Here is a 16746-nt window from a genome sequence, read left to right as displayed (position 1 = left end):
ATTATTGGCAAAAAAAGTAACAGAAAAGTGTATATATACACCAGGTGTATATTTTCTGTTGCAGTAAGACCAGCTTTTGTTGCTGCACCTCTAATTTTCCTTGGATTACACCAGTAGCTTCTGAACAATACCCTGCTGACTATAATGCCAGTGAGATATAGCCCCCAATTTGAGATTATAAAAATTGTTTCTGATGATATATTGGTAACATCAGATGTTAAATATGGCTAAATGTTTCAGTTTCAACAATTTTTTTTAATTTGAGCAATAAATTAAAAAGAAAGAAAAAACTTATTTTAATTCTTACAGATTTTGTGGCTGGTGAAGAACAGGTTGCAAAAATAAAAGGGAAAAATATGAAGATGAAAACAAACATGAAAATTAATTTAATGTCTTGTGTTCTAAAAGAAAGGAAATCAGGTTTTGAAAAGGGCATTTTGACAGTGACACACTCCTCAGCCCCATCCCATCCTTCCAGGGCTTATTGCTCTGCTTCAGAAAGCAGCACACCTTCATGCTTTAGCTCCAAATCCAATCACTAGTGAAGTCATATGTAAGCTTAGAAGAACAGGACTTGGTCTTGTCCATTGGACTCAGTCTTGGAGGTCTTTTCTAACTTACATAATTCTTGGATTTCATGGTAACATTTGAATGGGCCAATTTTACCTGATGCAGATTTTAATTTCTATTTTGGGGAATGTTTTTCTTTGATATATGTACAACTAAGTATTTTTTGCTTGATGCCTAGAGTCATATTAAGCATATATGCAGGAGGTTTGTTATTTTGGGCTACTAATATTTTCTTTTTTACTTTACCAATACCACATTTAGTGGTTTGAGACAGCATGGCTAAATGCATCTCTGTATAGAGGTACAGCAAGATTTAGTTGAGAATCACAGCAAGAGACACCTCTCAGCTCAAAGCTGATGACTGTTCATTGAGGCTAAAAATTTGGACACAGCCAGATACCAGATGTTTGGTTGCATCACTTTTGCATGCAACTAGCTGCAGAAATTGGTAAACAATAACAACATTAAGCTAATGGGACACAGATGTTATGCTGGACTGCTGTTCATATGTACTGATAAGAAATACACTGAAGAAAAATGGCTATTGAAGTGTATTTTTATTATACAGTAATTTGTAATACAGGAAAGGTGTCAGTTTTGAACATATATATACAAAGTTACAGTAAACGAAGTGATTCGTTGTTTTAAGGAGAGACAAGCTGCACTAAATCCAGTTTTATTTATATAAAATCTAAAAAAACTTTTCATAATTTATAGAATATACAGACTTTTATTGAAAGATGAACACATAATGAGTACAATATCTTCCTCATATTAGTTTGAAAATGGATTCACATTTTACATACTTCCTTTTATATTCAGTGGGAAACCTCCACAGCTTGGTTTGTTTTGCTACTCCGACACTTAATGACTAATTTTGTATTAGTCCAGCTATCTGAAGCCATAACTCAAAGAGCAGAATTGCAGAGAAAGAGCTTCTTTGTACAAACTCAATAATACTTTACATATTGAGCCACATTTTTCTTTTACAGGAAGTTTCTTCAAAATAAGAAATGGTTTTAAAAGATTAATAATGACAAATATTGATATTACTAGTCCTAAGGATACCAGTAAGAAAGGATTAGGACTGATAGTAATACAATGAAAGATAAAATAACTGGCACTCTAAAAAGCTTTGCTAATCTATAAGTAGCACAGACAGCATTAGAGAGAATTACACCCTGTATCAAAGCCTGGCAGAGGTAGTGGTAAAGGCCACTGGAACTGTACATGAGATATTGGTCCATTTTTATAATTATCTAACACAACTAGAAACATCTTGAAAATACATTTCTTTATAATATAATGAAGTACCATGAATATATTATTCCCTTTGGTTTATGAATCAAGGACCATTGACTGCAGTATTTTTACCAAAAATGCAACCTTGCCATTGCTGTATAGCAGTTATAAGGGAAAAAATAGAAAACCTCTTTAAAAGGATATATATGTGGAATGCCTGCACTAGCACAGAACTTATTACTTTATTTGGGGATCTGCATGTATGCACAGCTGAGCGATGTTCCTTGAAGGAGCGGCCTATAGATATTTTTCTTAAACTACATTTTAGTATCTTATACAAATTTATAAGTGTAAATTTTTTTTCCAGAGGATTTTCTAGTCAATACAAAAGTAGTTACACAGAAAAATACTTAAGCCATGTAAGGCCATAACAGAACTTAGAAGCAGCAATTTTTCTTATTAAGCTAGTAATATATGCTAAACAGGCACAAAGTGGTTACAAAAACTTATGTGATCAAAACATTTTTGAAGCATGTCATAGAAATTATTGCCTCAGAAATGTGTAATAAATTACAATTAAAAAGGGTCAAAATACAGGGTAAAATAATGTTTCCATGTCAACTGAATAAAAATAATTTATTTACAGATCATGAGGAAAAACATAGAAGACCTTTGCTTTTCAAATAAATACATGTATTAAGGGAACACTTTCACTAACTAAAAAAATAAATTTATGTGATTAAATGAACTGTTCTTATGTACTAAACAAAACCATAAAAACATTCAAAGGACAATAGTGCAACCATGTCAGAGCATAAAGCTGATGTTTGCCATTTTACCTTTTAGGCTGAAGACAAGGTGACCTTTTAAAGTAAAACAGCAGAAAAAATTATGCATGCATTATATCCACATATAAATACATGCTTTGATTTCTAGATTTAAATATTTTTCAAAGTTCTTTTGCTTTAACATAAATTCAACACAGTATTATGTGAACATTCAAAACATGATGGAGCTGACCATCACAGGATTTCTAAAATGAGTTCCAACTAAGCTATAGTTATATCCCCATTTAATAGTGCTTTTTCAGTCCCCTAGACACTGATCATGAATTTACTCCAAGATAAAACTTTGTTAACAGCTAACAACCTTCAACACTGAATCTTATTTAGAAAACAACACTGTTTCAAATTAAAGTTGCTTTACATGACACAAAAAAATTACAGAACTTAATAAATGAATTCAGGCTACATAATTTCACTAAATATCATAAGACGGATTTTGGTTATTAAAATAACCAAAAACATCAGTGGCCTGTAGAGAAGGAAAAGCTGGTGTGAAGGTAGGTCCCTGAACTCATATCCTTCAACCAGGATGTGAAAGATGGATAAAAACAAACATGGATATTCTCATGGCATCCTCTGTATGATAAAAATATCAGATACGAAAGCAATTACTACACATGCACACATGCTGCTAATTCTCAGATGTGGAACCCAGAGAACTTTGCAAGAGACACTTCTGATGTTGTGACACTGGTGGATAGAAGGCCAAGGGAAATCTACAGATACTGAAAGGGAAGTCACCAAGATTAAGAGTCAAATTCTTGCTAGTAGCAGGAGATGACATAATGGGGGGGAAATTGTTATAAATTTGTAGTCATATGGGGAACTGAAGTTGGACATGAAGAGAAATGTTTATCCAGAAAAGGAGGAAAAGTATGAGAACATGTTGCCCCGAATGGCAGTAGTACCTCTGTCCTGTGGCATTTTCACAGCCTGGCTACCCAAATAACAGATAAACAAATCTAGGGCTAGTGAAAGTCCATCTCTGCTTGGGTCCTTGGGAGGCTGGACAAAATCATTTCTAGAAATTCTTCCTGCAAATCACTTTATATGTTTCTCTGTATCCAGCCAAAACACTTTCCTCAGGCACGTGTGTCAATAATGCTTAGGCAAACATTGCACCTCATTTACTGCAGGCCAAGACCACAGAGCTGGTCAAACACAGTAGCTCAGGACACATACACAGAACAGTGATCCCCAGTCCAGGCTCTCCAGGCTAACAACACAGAATGAGAAACATTTTTGGAATGTAAGTAACAACTTATATTCATGATCTTATCCCAAGAAAATGCAAATGCCTACATGTTGAAGGCTCACACTTCACAAACCAAGCACTGTATCATCTTCCTCTCTTCTCCCTGCTGCAAATACATCCCAAATTTTATTCCATTTCATTCATATGGACAAAGGGAAGGGTTCACACAAAGAACACAGAGGAGGCCCTCATCAATGCAGTCAGTTAAATTTGGCTCTTCTCCTCAAAGAAGCTAACCAAAGCTGTATTTTTCTTAAATAATATAGGGTTAACAGCAAACAATATGTATGTGATTAGGCCTATTCCTGATACATTTGAGTGTCCTGCATTCTCTGCCACATGCTTCAGATAAGTCTCTGAACTACAGTGAGGTGTCCTCTATTGCTCTGTGGGAAGATGCTATAACCCTGAAATCTCCTGCAAGGAATTAGGTAGCATGTGAAGATTCTTCTAGTACTTCAAAAAACCCTCACCAAACATGTTTTGTCTTCTAGGGCTGAACCATTATATAGTGAAATAAAATGTCTTATTCATTCTGGCATTAGATTTCTCTCTACTGGTAAAAAAAATTCTGATAATTACCCAAGGATTAGCTGCTCTGATTACAGATTTGAAAGGATACCTAAAACCAATACTTTCCCTAGTTGAAACCATTTACTTTTTGTAAATTATGAACCATCCTGTTTCTCAGATCCCCACATTTTATACAAGAGATAACACAGTGCATGCCATACAGTGTTGACATACAGTGCTGATAAAATACAGCAAATAGCTGCTAGTCACACAGTTTTTTCATCAGTTGATAAAACTTTATCTAGGTTTGATTTACTGAACTAGGCTTCAGCCTGGAGATGTTTTATTAATGGAAACAGAGGAGACAACAGTTTGCTGGCTCTGAAAAGGTCCTATCCTATTTTGATCGAAAACAGTGAACGTTAAGAAGAACTGGATTTTGATCGCTAACTGTATAAATAATAATTTATACAGTCCATTAATTTATAATGCCCATAATTTTTTACTACACTATGGAACTCTTGGGAACTTTTTAAGCAAAGTTCAGTGTTTAGAGATGCTGACACCTAAAGCTCCCACCCACTGTTAAGTTTCTCAGAACTTTTCTAAAATTAGGTGAAGAAACTCTCATTAAGGTGATTGCTGTTCATTCCAGGGTTCGCTTTTACTGAAAAATTTATACAAATGCTTGTGCATGTGCAGCAATTCTTTCACCTGCTGATTTAAAACTTATTAAAAATGCACTAAAAATATATATTAAATCAGACTCCTATTACAATCCTCCTGCTATTACTATCCTTCAATTACTGACTGAATAGAAGATATTTGAAAAAGCAAAGGAAAAATTACAACTTGTATCACTCTAGTAACAATAGTGACCTAGCCTAAACAAATAGATATTGGACCATAACTCATTTCAGCAATCCTACATATCACAGGTGTTACATTCGATCTGGAATTTTGAACTGTAATATTCCAGACAAATGTTTATTACGCCTCTTAGCTGTGCAGAATCAGTTATAAAGTCTACTTCTCACTTCTTAGTCAAACCTCAGTACTCAAAATACATTCTGACTAGCCAACTTTTGAGGAACTACAACAGAACACCATGCACCTGCCACTGTCTTTTCCTGACAAAGACCATTCTGGTTCCCCTAAACTTAGGGATAACTCGGACCAAGGCAACCCTTAATGGTTTGGAATTTTCTTAAGAAATGTTTAATCAACATATACTTAAGGCTGTCAAAAACTAGATAAGCAGACATGATAAAAAAGAGATTAAACTAACTGAAGCTGTTATTTTTTCTTTATCTTTGACTTATATTGGGTACTGCTATGTTCTGTATAAAAGAAATACAAATGCCATAAAGAAACATGTAGGTAGAGACAATAATATATATTACAATATTGCATGCAGTGACTACTATAGCATTGATTCTGAGCTCATTGCACTGAATAATATTACTTTTAAAAAGTGAAAAAAGAGTCTATGGGGTGAAGCAATTTCACAAATTTGAATGAGTAGAAAGTAGAGTCTGGATTTTGAACATTATGTGTCGCTCCTAAATATACAAATGCATAAATCCATAATAAAAAGGAAACACTACTGAAATATTTTGATTTGGTTGCTGGCTTTGGTTTTTTTAAATATACAAGTTATTTAGTTAAGGAAAATTATCTGTCATTTAAACATTACAACAGCTTTTTGTGAGTGCTGACTTTTTGACAGGTGTCCCAGCCAGGCTCGTCACTGATCTTGTATCATCTCGATTATCGCTTCTTTTTCGCACCTCACTGCAAAAAACAAAAACAAAAACAAATGTGGTCAATTAACACATTTTTATTCATGTTCGCTCTTCTATTTTTCCCTACTATATGTTGCAGAGTTAATCACCATCTACTATACAGCTAATACAATGTAAATTAGTATAGAATCAACATGTATCACAAGTTTCCAATTTGGTAATAATATTGACATTGCTATACAATTCATAGTGATAAAAATCTAAATTTTTAAAATATCTAGTAACTCCCCCATGTTCTGATTTATCTTCCATTTTCTTTTGAGAAGTGTTTCTTATTTGCTTCTGTATTTTACCATAGAAAAAGAGTATGTTCATAGCTCTAAGTATAAAACCAAATAACTTCAATTTCAAGTATAAATTTACTTTCATAGAAAAAATGCATGTTGTTGGATGTGTTTTAGAAATGCAGACTTAAAAGCTGTGCACATATAATTGATTATGGGTTACAGACCATTGGCCTTTCAAAATTACACTTTAACCAAAAATGGTTTGAAAAGGTAGTAGAATTGTAATATTTGGCTCACACACTATCATAGAAATACCAGAGTGCTAAATGTACATAAACACAACTTCTATCTTGTAAAAAATTTAGAGAAGCAGACATCAAAGAAAATATATGTAATCAGAATGTCCAGTAATAAAACTGAATACTTATTAATATGTGTAAAAGAAACAAAAAATAATTACACATAGAATTATTACATTTCAAAATAAATTATGGATGTGTCAAGAAAATGAATCCACGTACAATTAAAATTACAATTCATTCAGCAAATAGGTCTTAAAATTGTGGGCTCTGTAACTGAGTCCTGGTTTCAATACTCATTATTGAGAGAGCTTTGTAACATTTTCAAGCAAAAATATTACTTCATTAAACTGAGAATGCATCCCATCTTGCATTTGCCTATAATGATTTAACAGAGTATTCTTTTCAAATTTTTTTTTTAGTACTGGTACAATTTTAAAACTATATGTGTATCTTTCTATGTGCATTCACATACAATGTCCTTTTTATAAAATATACTCAGATGTGTTTCAGTAAAAATAGAAACAGTTACTTACCGAGCAAGATGAAGAACTGCTTCTACAATATTAGATCCATCTTTAGCACTTGTTTCACAGAATAGCGCATTGTAAGTCTGTGAGTAAAAATAAAATGTTAAGCTAACTGACCTGAGACGGTTCCCATGGGTACATTTAATTACAAATTGCTTCCTGAATAACACAAAGAATGACAGTACATTTAAATGAACAGGATTTCTTCTAGTGCTCTTTATTGTCCAACACATTCTCTTTAGTACTGTGAAATAAAACAGTAATTGTTTTTTAATTATTTCTGGCTTATAATCAGCATATTCTGAATTAATAAACTGAATAAAAGCCATATTGTAAGCTTAATGCTCAAACTCAATCTTCTTGTCCACATGACTGCAAAATATAAGAAAGTGTCCAGGACAGGTTACTTCATCTAACTTGTTACTACTGTAATTACACAATGTGGTTATTGTAGGTTAACCAAAAAAAACATCATTCCATAAGTAACAGACATGGTATCTGCCCCAGTATAATCAATCACTTGTGCAAGCACTCAGCCACTCAAGACCCTTAAGATACTTCCTCTTATTCTTTAAAATACAGGATTTGTACATCTCTTTCACCCATATAAATACATGCAAAAATAACTTGTTAACACTTCTATTTATGACAAAGAATTCCTTTTTTCTTTCGGCACATGTGGCAGGAATATAAGAGAGGCTCTGAATATGAAAATACTCCACACACAATCTGGACAGACAAAAATCAGTCAACAGTGTGCTTCATCTTTGAACTGGCAACTTCTATTCAGCAGCACAAAAACTCAGTCTTCCGTCCATCCACCTTTTTACGAGAAAGACTGAGAAGTCTTCCACTGCCAGCAATGCAGTTTAGCTCAGCAGACACAGAGATGTGATTTAATCCACCAAACATTCCTAAGACCATTTTATACTAATGAAGGACACTTGGACCTTACCATAGCCAGCTTTTCTCCATAGTTTATAGGCACACACTTTTGCCCTTGTTCCATAACATCTTGACGGAGATCTGCCTTGTTTCCCACTATCATAATTGGGATATTCTCGTGAGTCGCATCCTGTGAGGAGAATTTTATTCCCTTATTGCTAGAACACTCAGAATACAAAGAAGTGGCTAACATCATCATGTCATATCAATTTCCTTTCCACAAAGTCTTGCACACTAGTAGAAAAAAAACTGACAAACCATGAAAGCTATGCTGAGAACTTTCTATAAACCACTCAAAATGTAAGCAGTCAGCTTAATTATCAGCCTGCAAAGATGTGTTTCCATTCCCACAGTCCTTGTTTCCCAAAAAGGAATTTAATGTGTTAAGTTAATCTAATGCACCTGGTTACTGCATCTAAATGCTGTATGATGAAATTACTAAGGGAAAAGTAAACAATTCCTATACCATCACTAAAGAAAAATTCTTTCACAAAAGATGAACTAAGATTTTGCTTGCCACTTTCCCTCCTATTAAGCATCCCCAGCACAAGAGAAAAACCCCTTGAACTGAATGCAAATTCATATTCAAATAAAAAAATCAAGAAGTATAAGTAGAAAGAAATACTGAAAATTTCACTTGAGCTATAGCTAATTTACAGAATCTAATATATTGGTTTAAAATGCAAAGACTCCAAGGAATATTCAAGCCATCCACAAGAAGTTATCTGAAATATGTTACCACAAAAAGGAAGTGAATGGGAAGAGTCTCATTGCACAACATCCTTTAACACAAAAAGACATAGCAGAATGAATTCTAACCGAGTATGTCAGGATACGTTTAGGACTTCCAAGCAGCTTTTATTACTATGACAGCCTGCAGACTGGATAATTACAATTTACATCTAATATAATTTTATAAATAAAAAAACGAATAATGCAGTGAAACATAGCTTCTAAGTTCTAACATATGTAAGGGTCTTACCTCAATCATATCCACCCATTCTCTCACATTAATAAAGCTTTTTTCACATGTTACATCATATAGTAGTAAGACACCATCTGCTCTTCTGAAGTATGATTTAGCAATACTTCGAAATCTTTCAGAAAAAAAATAGAAAATTTGCATAAGGCCACATTATCAAACAATAGCTCAGTTTAATATTATTAAGTCTTTTCCAACATTAATGGTTCTATGATTTCATGATCCACCTACACATAACTTCCTAAACTGATTGGCTCGCTTTACTTCCTTTGAAAAGGATAGAAATCCAGTAAAATTATTTGAAGACTTCATGATCAATTACAGCCATCTCTGTCATGAACTTTATACAACTTCTCAACTAAGTACAGTAACTAGGTATTTACACTGGATATTAAAATATTCTTCACAAATTTATTACATGACAGGAGACTGATTGGATCCCTACCTACATACAGCCCAACACAAATCTTAGTCAATTAACATATTAAATTGACTTCCATGGCACTACATTAACCTCTTAATAAGCCCTAAAAGCTATCAGTAAAGAAGTAATGGCTCTCAAGTAAGGATGTCATAGGAGTTTGAGGAAACTACACAATATTTTGAAGAATCCTGGATATAAATTCAGCAATACAAAGATATTTTTGGCAAAATTCCAAAGTCTTTGGAAAGAGGTTTTTATATACTAAATACAATAGAATTGGGACCATGATTTTCAAGGAAAGAACAGGAGATGGGTAGGAAGGGAAGGGAATCTCTAAGAAAAAGCCTGCTTAAAAGTACAGGTGTATAAGAACAAAGAAAGCTAAACTAAAAACAGAAGAAACCATATGCATATACTCCATCATTTAGTATTGCCAAGGAGGGACACACAGATTTAGTTAATTAATCCTGAAGTGAACCACAACTATTTCTCTCTATAGTGAGAAAAGAATACCTCAAGCATCACTGAAGCTAACACATAAACATTCCATCTGTCTTGAGGTCTCAGCAGAGAAAAAATGCATCTGTTTACAGATGTTTACATATGGACCATACAATTAATGTTTCTTTTCATCTAGATGAAAAAAGGTAAATGACTTTTACAAACAAAAGAATTCAAATAAGCTAAGTGCAGAGGATCACTAACCTCTCCTGCCCAGCTGTGTCCCACAGCTGTAACACTGTAGGTTCTCCATCAACAATTAGTCTTTTCATTTGAAAATCCACACCTGAAAAGAATTATGTGTATAGTATAAAAAAAACCCATCAATAATTTTAAAGAAACCACAAAAATTTAAAAGGTAGGGGCTATATACAACAGTTTATCCAAAATTCATCTCTTTTAATAGGTTATGAGATTTCAGTCAGTCATCCTTGCATACTTCTGAACTGCAATAATCCCCTGAATGTATTTGCCTTTTCACAGAAGAATTAATACAAATTCCATTTTGAACAACAAGCAAGATATCTCTCGCTGCTTTATTTCATTAAACAGTTTTATCAAAGTTAAAATGTTTTATAAAAAACTTGATTTTAAATACCAAGGAAAAAAAAAGATAAATTAGAACAAAAATCCTGATGAGGCAGTAAAACAAACATTTAAGTATGATTTGATTGGAAGACAAAATTCAATCTTTGGAATCCTTAAGATTTAGGTTTATATATATACAGAAGAAACCAGAAATCCTTCTAGCTGTATTTAAACAAAGCTTCAATAACACTTTGAAGAAATAGTATGAAAGACATCAAAGGGTAGTATGAAATACTAAGGAAAGAGGGAAGTGTTGAGAAAACAAGAAAGCAATGAAAAATGCAGAAAAGCACATACACACACAGAAAGTTCCTTACACTGACATTCCTCCTCTGTGCTTTGTGTTGTTCAGGAAGAGGCTTCATAAGGAAAAACTAAATTAGACCAGTACCCAATTATCCACTACAAACAGCTGTTATTACTAAGCTTTAGTACTCTATTAGGTTTCACAGCCTGCATGAGAAATTGTGTATGTCCCTAACAAGTAATCACAAAGGCAAAGCTTTTCATCCTCTTTGCTACAAAATAACAATGAAATTAATTTCAATATTTTAAGAACACCAACTATACCCAGAGTTGCACTGGTATTGCCTTGAAATTCATTCTTGCAAAATCTCATAAGAAAACTGGATTTTCCCACTGCTGCATCTCCAGCAAGAACAATCTTGTAAGCCTTCTCTGTACTGGGGTATTTTGGAGTGCATTCAGTTGCATCTGACTGAAAATAAAAATAATCCCTCTGTAACAACTCATAAAAAAATCCACCCCTTTGTATCATTCTCTTCCATTTTTCCCCTGAAGAACTGGTTACCTGAGGAGTGAGAGCAGGTATGTGTTTTCTTGTTGAAGCAACTGAGCTGCTTCGACTAACTGGTCGTGAGGGCTTCCAGTCTAAAACTACAGTGCTGTTAGCAGGGCTGTACACTTCTTCATCTCTGATCTCTGGAACCTGAAAATATGAGTTAGTTCTTTGGTGAGAAAAGTATGTTTTTCTGGAAAGCCACAGCTAAGACTGATGAAGACATTTTAACAGTTTGGATTAAACAGAGATAAATGAACAGACACAACTGTGCAATTCTAATCAAAATACTATGATAATTTTGTTCTTGTTTATTTCTCGTTCATAGTTTACTATAATCTACATTTTGTCTTTTAACATTTTTATTGTTTGGCATCTATTCTTTCAGTACTCTAATAGAGTAAACTAATTTCTATATGAAAATTTCAGCTTAAAACATAGTCACAATAACCAATTGAGACAATACTTTATTTCCAGCTTATTTTGCAAACATTAAGAATTTCCCCAAAACCATTACTCTTTATACTATTACTATGCAAGCTAAATTAAGTAGAGCACAGCTGTAATCAACATTATTCGTAGCCAAGTCTCCACAGAGATTAATGTCTACTAAATGCACAACAAACAATTTACCTTAAAAATAAACCATATTCTACTGTGCTTGATATTATTTTTACTATGCAGTTCTCAGAAACTCTTTCAGTGTTACTAATAATAAAACAGACACACCTTCTTAGATTTTTTTAATTCTCCAAGACCTTAGAATACTGTTAGCACACATTGACTTACAGGCTATCTCATACTATCTCCACTGCCACAGCACAGTAAGAGCAAGGGAATAGAAACGTCTTTTATTTCTGTCTGATTTTTTATCATTAGTTAATGAGCTCTTTTCTGCATACAGTTTAACAACCTTCAAAAATCACATAAACTTCAAAAATGAAGTTATTACCTCAAAAATGTATCAAGAAATGTAAAAACAAAAAGAGAACTACTTATACATTCTCAAAAAAAAAAAAATGTTCACTAATTAATTTAAATAAGGATGACCCAAATATTTACTTTTAACTGGCCTGTGGGCAAAGATCCATTTTATTTTAAAAACAGAAAGTTAATTTTGTCTCCAATCAAAGTCTTTTCTCAGAGACGAAATAAATCTGGCACTTACATCTGTTTCAGAAGCATCACCACCAAAACTTTCCTGCATACCCTGTGACCTTTGAAAAATCCTTTGATGCCTATATTCCACTTCTGAATCATACTCATTTGAATCTCTCAGGGTAGACAAACCACTGTCAAAACAGCTCTCAGGTAAGCTGTCAACTTCACAGTTTATCCTTTGCATTGGATCACAAAGAGCTAAAGAATCATAATCTTCATCGACACATGACGAATGAGATGACCTAATAAAAAAATATTGGAGGGGAAAAATAAATTATTCCATATAATAAATAACTGCTCTTCCCAACAAAATCTGAGCCTGTCTGGAATAGTCAATTCTTAGAAATGCTAATGTTAAGTTTAAGACATATGTCAATTCCTATCTTGCCTTTATAAAGGATTTCTTTCTCAATCATATGTCTTGGGATGCTCAGGTCAAACTATTTAAACTGTGTTACTGATGATGACTTTCCAAGTCTCAGTAATTATGATGATCTGGTAATTTTAAAAAGCCTATCTTAAAAAACATTCAGAAAGTGGTGTACTATGCAGACATAAGAAAAAGAAAAATGCATACAATGTTTTAGCGAATTTTGGCCTACTGTAAGACATAAAATGACCCTGACATACTGTATATCATTTAAATTAGTGCATTTGCTCACAGAGGCACGCATGCCAATAAGAAACAGCTATAAATATAAAAGATGGAGTAGCCAAGTTCAGGAGTAATGGTGGAAGAAGTCACTGAATAATTTTCTTACAGTTTAATAGACTATGCAAAACCTAAACTTTTTACACAGAATTTCTGTCTTTTCCCTTAACTTTCCTTTAAAAGTCTTTTTTTTTTCATTCTGGATACTGTAATATAGAAAAATATTTTAATGAATGCTGCAATGACAGTATGGCTTACAGAAAAAAAAGGTTTTATTGATGCAAATAAAACCACAGAAAAAGGAAAGTTAATAGATTGAATCCTACAAAAAACAATCTTATAAAAAAGGTTACAATGGCTACAATCATTATCATGCTCCTTCAGCAAGACAGGGATAGGCATCAACTTAAGTGAGGCAGTAAAGGTCCCCAAGTCATAGCAGAGAAGAGAGGGTCTCGCTTAGCCCTGTTGGGAATGGATGTGATGCACTGACCTGCTAAATCAGACAAGGTCAGCATCACTCCTTGTAATAATATCTTGCTCCCAGAGGGGCTCCCGTGTGATGGCACAACACAGGAGAATACACTGGTAAAATCACCAAATTATGAAGTTGTTACTGAGTTGAATTCCTCCCTGCACCTGGCCAAATGGGGGTAACAGTGGCATCATTGTCCTATGCAGTAACATTCAGAACCATCTAATTTACAACCCTTCAGGCTAATGAATAATCACATGAATGAATGTGATCTTGGCTGTAGGATATCAACACGCACATGGTCTTTGTATTCAAGCACCTACTAGCCATATCAAATCACTGAATTACTGAGGAAGAGTGCATGCTATAACAAAGTTAAGCTTGTCAGGCATTCCCTGAAATAAAGCTCTTTAGGAGGCAATTCTCAACTATACTGAACTATGAATTCAATGCTGGGAATTTTATATATGCTTAAAGCAAGTTAGATCCAGATGAATCTTACAGAAAAAAAAACCAAAAAACATACATTTTACAACAAATTGCTTAAAACATGTTAGTATACAAACCAATACCTATTAATGCTGATCTGACATCAGAAGAAAAAGTACTGAAAACACACAGGTTTTGGGACATTCATATCTCTTTTTGTCTTTTGATACTATCAAGTCACACATGTTAAGATTAAGCTTTATTCCTACCACATAAACTTTATTCTAAAGAGGCTTGTATTTCTCACTTTTGTGGAAATGCAAGCATTGCACCATGTGCCATGTACTAATAAATATTCATAAAGAACAACACCAGCTAAGCCTCCAGAGAGGTTTTAGTTAATCCCTCAGAAAATTACTGAATGTAGTATGCAGTTTAGCGTGGATGCCTCTAAAAATTTGCAGAGGGTCCAACATTAAGGAATTGGATTTATGTGCATTCAGATACAGGAAAGCGTTTCTGACAACCAAAACTTGACAACCAGCAAACACGTCTCACATGGAGACAACAGAATAAGAATGAACACTACTGAATGAATGGAGATATTATAAGTGTGAAGCAGAATTCAATTTAATTCCTATCCAAGATATTTTTCTTTCTGGCAGACTTATTAAGACCTCTATTAGAGATCTCTCTATGGTTTGGAATACCATTGAAAGAAAAAGAAGATAATCTATCAACTGAGTAAGGACATACATTTTTGCTGATGGATCTAACTGTTTAAAAAAACAAGTGTGAAAGCATAACATGACAGCTGTCGGGGTTGCCTCCAATACCCACTGTCTTCAGCAAGTCTCTGAAATGATGAGGAAGTTCTGATCAATTATCTGTATCCAGTAAGTACAAAAATAAATACCTCTGACCATCTAATTGCATTTAAATAACTTACTGGTTTTGTACTCTTATCCCATTAATATCCAAGTGCATTCACTACTCTTGCATGTCAGAGTGAGATGAGGTGATTTGAAGAATCAGGCCCACATTTGTAATAATTATTATATGGGTAAAAAGGCACACAAGCTGAACATAAAACCAAAAATGTTTCATTTCTCAAGTACTGAGTAAATCTAACAAAGATCCTCAGAAGAGTAATATAGTTTCTTGGAGACAGAGACTGAGACTCAAACTATAATCAAAAGAGGTCAAGACCAGACAAGAGGCTGACCTCTCCATAAGTTTATGCCTTCTACTGAAGAGAGTTATCCTGAGCTTTCTGAAATAATTGATAAGATTCCTATTGACTTTAGTATATTTTGGCTCATATGCTATGGTCACACATTACTTCTAAATCAGACAGAACTATTCTCTCTTATTTAACAGTAATCTGCTCTTCTAAGTCATTCTCAAATTAACAAAAGCAAGCCTGGCTTACCTGTCATACCGTGGGTTTAAAGGAGAATGTTCACCATTAAACTTAGGACTGCTTCTAGAAATGGTACTTCCTGGTGAGGTATTTGCTAACCGCTACAACAGATACATAATAAATGTTGAGAAAAAAAGCTGGATGTATTTAATATATATTTCTTTATATTATCTATCTATCTATATTTAGCTACCTGCATTTAGTTAAACCTCATACTTTATATATGACTGAGGGTCAGAAGGCTTATTACCTATAGCATTTAGGTTTCACCACTGCCTTTATACTGAACGTACTAGACATGTTCAACCACAGAAGACAACAGAAATTTCCAAGAGGATGATTTCATTGACTGCGCCTCAAGACTCTGAAATGCTAAGCTTTGAAAAGTGCTATTTAGACCATTGCATGCTAAGACGATGTGATTACTGAAAAAAAAAAAAAGAACTGTCACTATCTGAGCTAGTTTCAGGAGACCTACCTCCTAGTTCTTGAGAGAGATGGCAAAGGAAAGGCCTTGACGAAGTATTTTGTACATTCTGCTGTGCCTCCATACATTTATTCACTGGAAACAGCTTCTTCTGTCTTCTCTGTAATATGCTAATTTATATTTCCAGGCATGACAATACAAAATGGTATCCATTGTTGTATCTGTAGTGAAGCTCTGGTAGCTTGTACCAGCAAAAAGCACTCATGTTCACTGGTATGGAATACTGGAAACAGGCAATGACCTGACTCCTATTTTCTTCCTTCCAGTCCAGTACTGTCTTTGTGAGCCCATTATTCTGGGCACATCCTTCTAAAAAAGCTATCTGCTTTAGTCATGATGCCCAATCATTAGTTTTAAGAGTTTTAACAGGTTTCACAGGATTGCAAAATGATGGTGTAGAGTAGGTTTTTTCTTACTTTCAAGTCTTCCTTTCTCTAGTTTGGAGGATGTCAGGTGACATTTACTACAAGAGACTCCAATGCAGCTGAGAGCTCAAAAGGGTCTAACTAAGGTCTTTATTAGTAGTCCATGGTATTAATTTTCCCAGTGACTTGCCTGGACAAAAGTTCAATTTAGGTTAAGACCTTGCTACAA

The 16746-nt window shown here is 34.0% G+C and overlaps 1 protein-coding gene across 1 annotated transcript in view; it reads right to left on the bottom strand.

Annotated features, from left to right (window-relative positions):
• Window positions 1-1108: 1108 nt before the first annotated feature.
• The window catches only part of RASEF (RAS and EF-hand domain containing), a 33607-nt gene continuing 17969 nt past the window's right edge, over window positions 1109-16746 (bottom strand). Inside the window, exons 9-17 of the mRNA XM_030258344.4 lie at window positions 15675-15766; window positions 12694-12928; window positions 11538-11675; window positions 11297-11444; window positions 10343-10424; window positions 9214-9328; window positions 8242-8361; window positions 7293-7369; window positions 1109-6219 (exon numbers count right to left, since the gene is read on the bottom strand). Coding sequence (XP_030114204.4) covers window positions 6111-6219; window positions 7293-7369; window positions 8242-8361; window positions 9214-9328; window positions 10343-10424; window positions 11297-11444; window positions 11538-11675; window positions 12694-12928; window positions 15675-15766 — 1116 coding nt within the window. The 3' untranslated portion in view covers window positions 1109-6110. The remainder of the gene's footprint in view (window positions 6220-7292; window positions 7370-8241; window positions 8362-9213; window positions 9329-10342; window positions 10425-11296; window positions 11445-11537; window positions 11676-12693; window positions 12929-15674; window positions 15767-16746) is intronic.

This window comes from Taeniopygia guttata, chromosome Z, assembly GCF_048771995.1.
Source record: "Taeniopygia guttata chromosome Z, bTaeGut7.mat, whole genome shotgun sequence".
Lineage (NCBI taxonomy): Eukaryota > Metazoa > Chordata > Aves > Passeriformes > Estrildidae > Taeniopygia > Taeniopygia guttata.
Note: the sequence above shows the minus strand (reverse complement) of the source record. Positions and strands in the feature narration are given on the sequence as shown.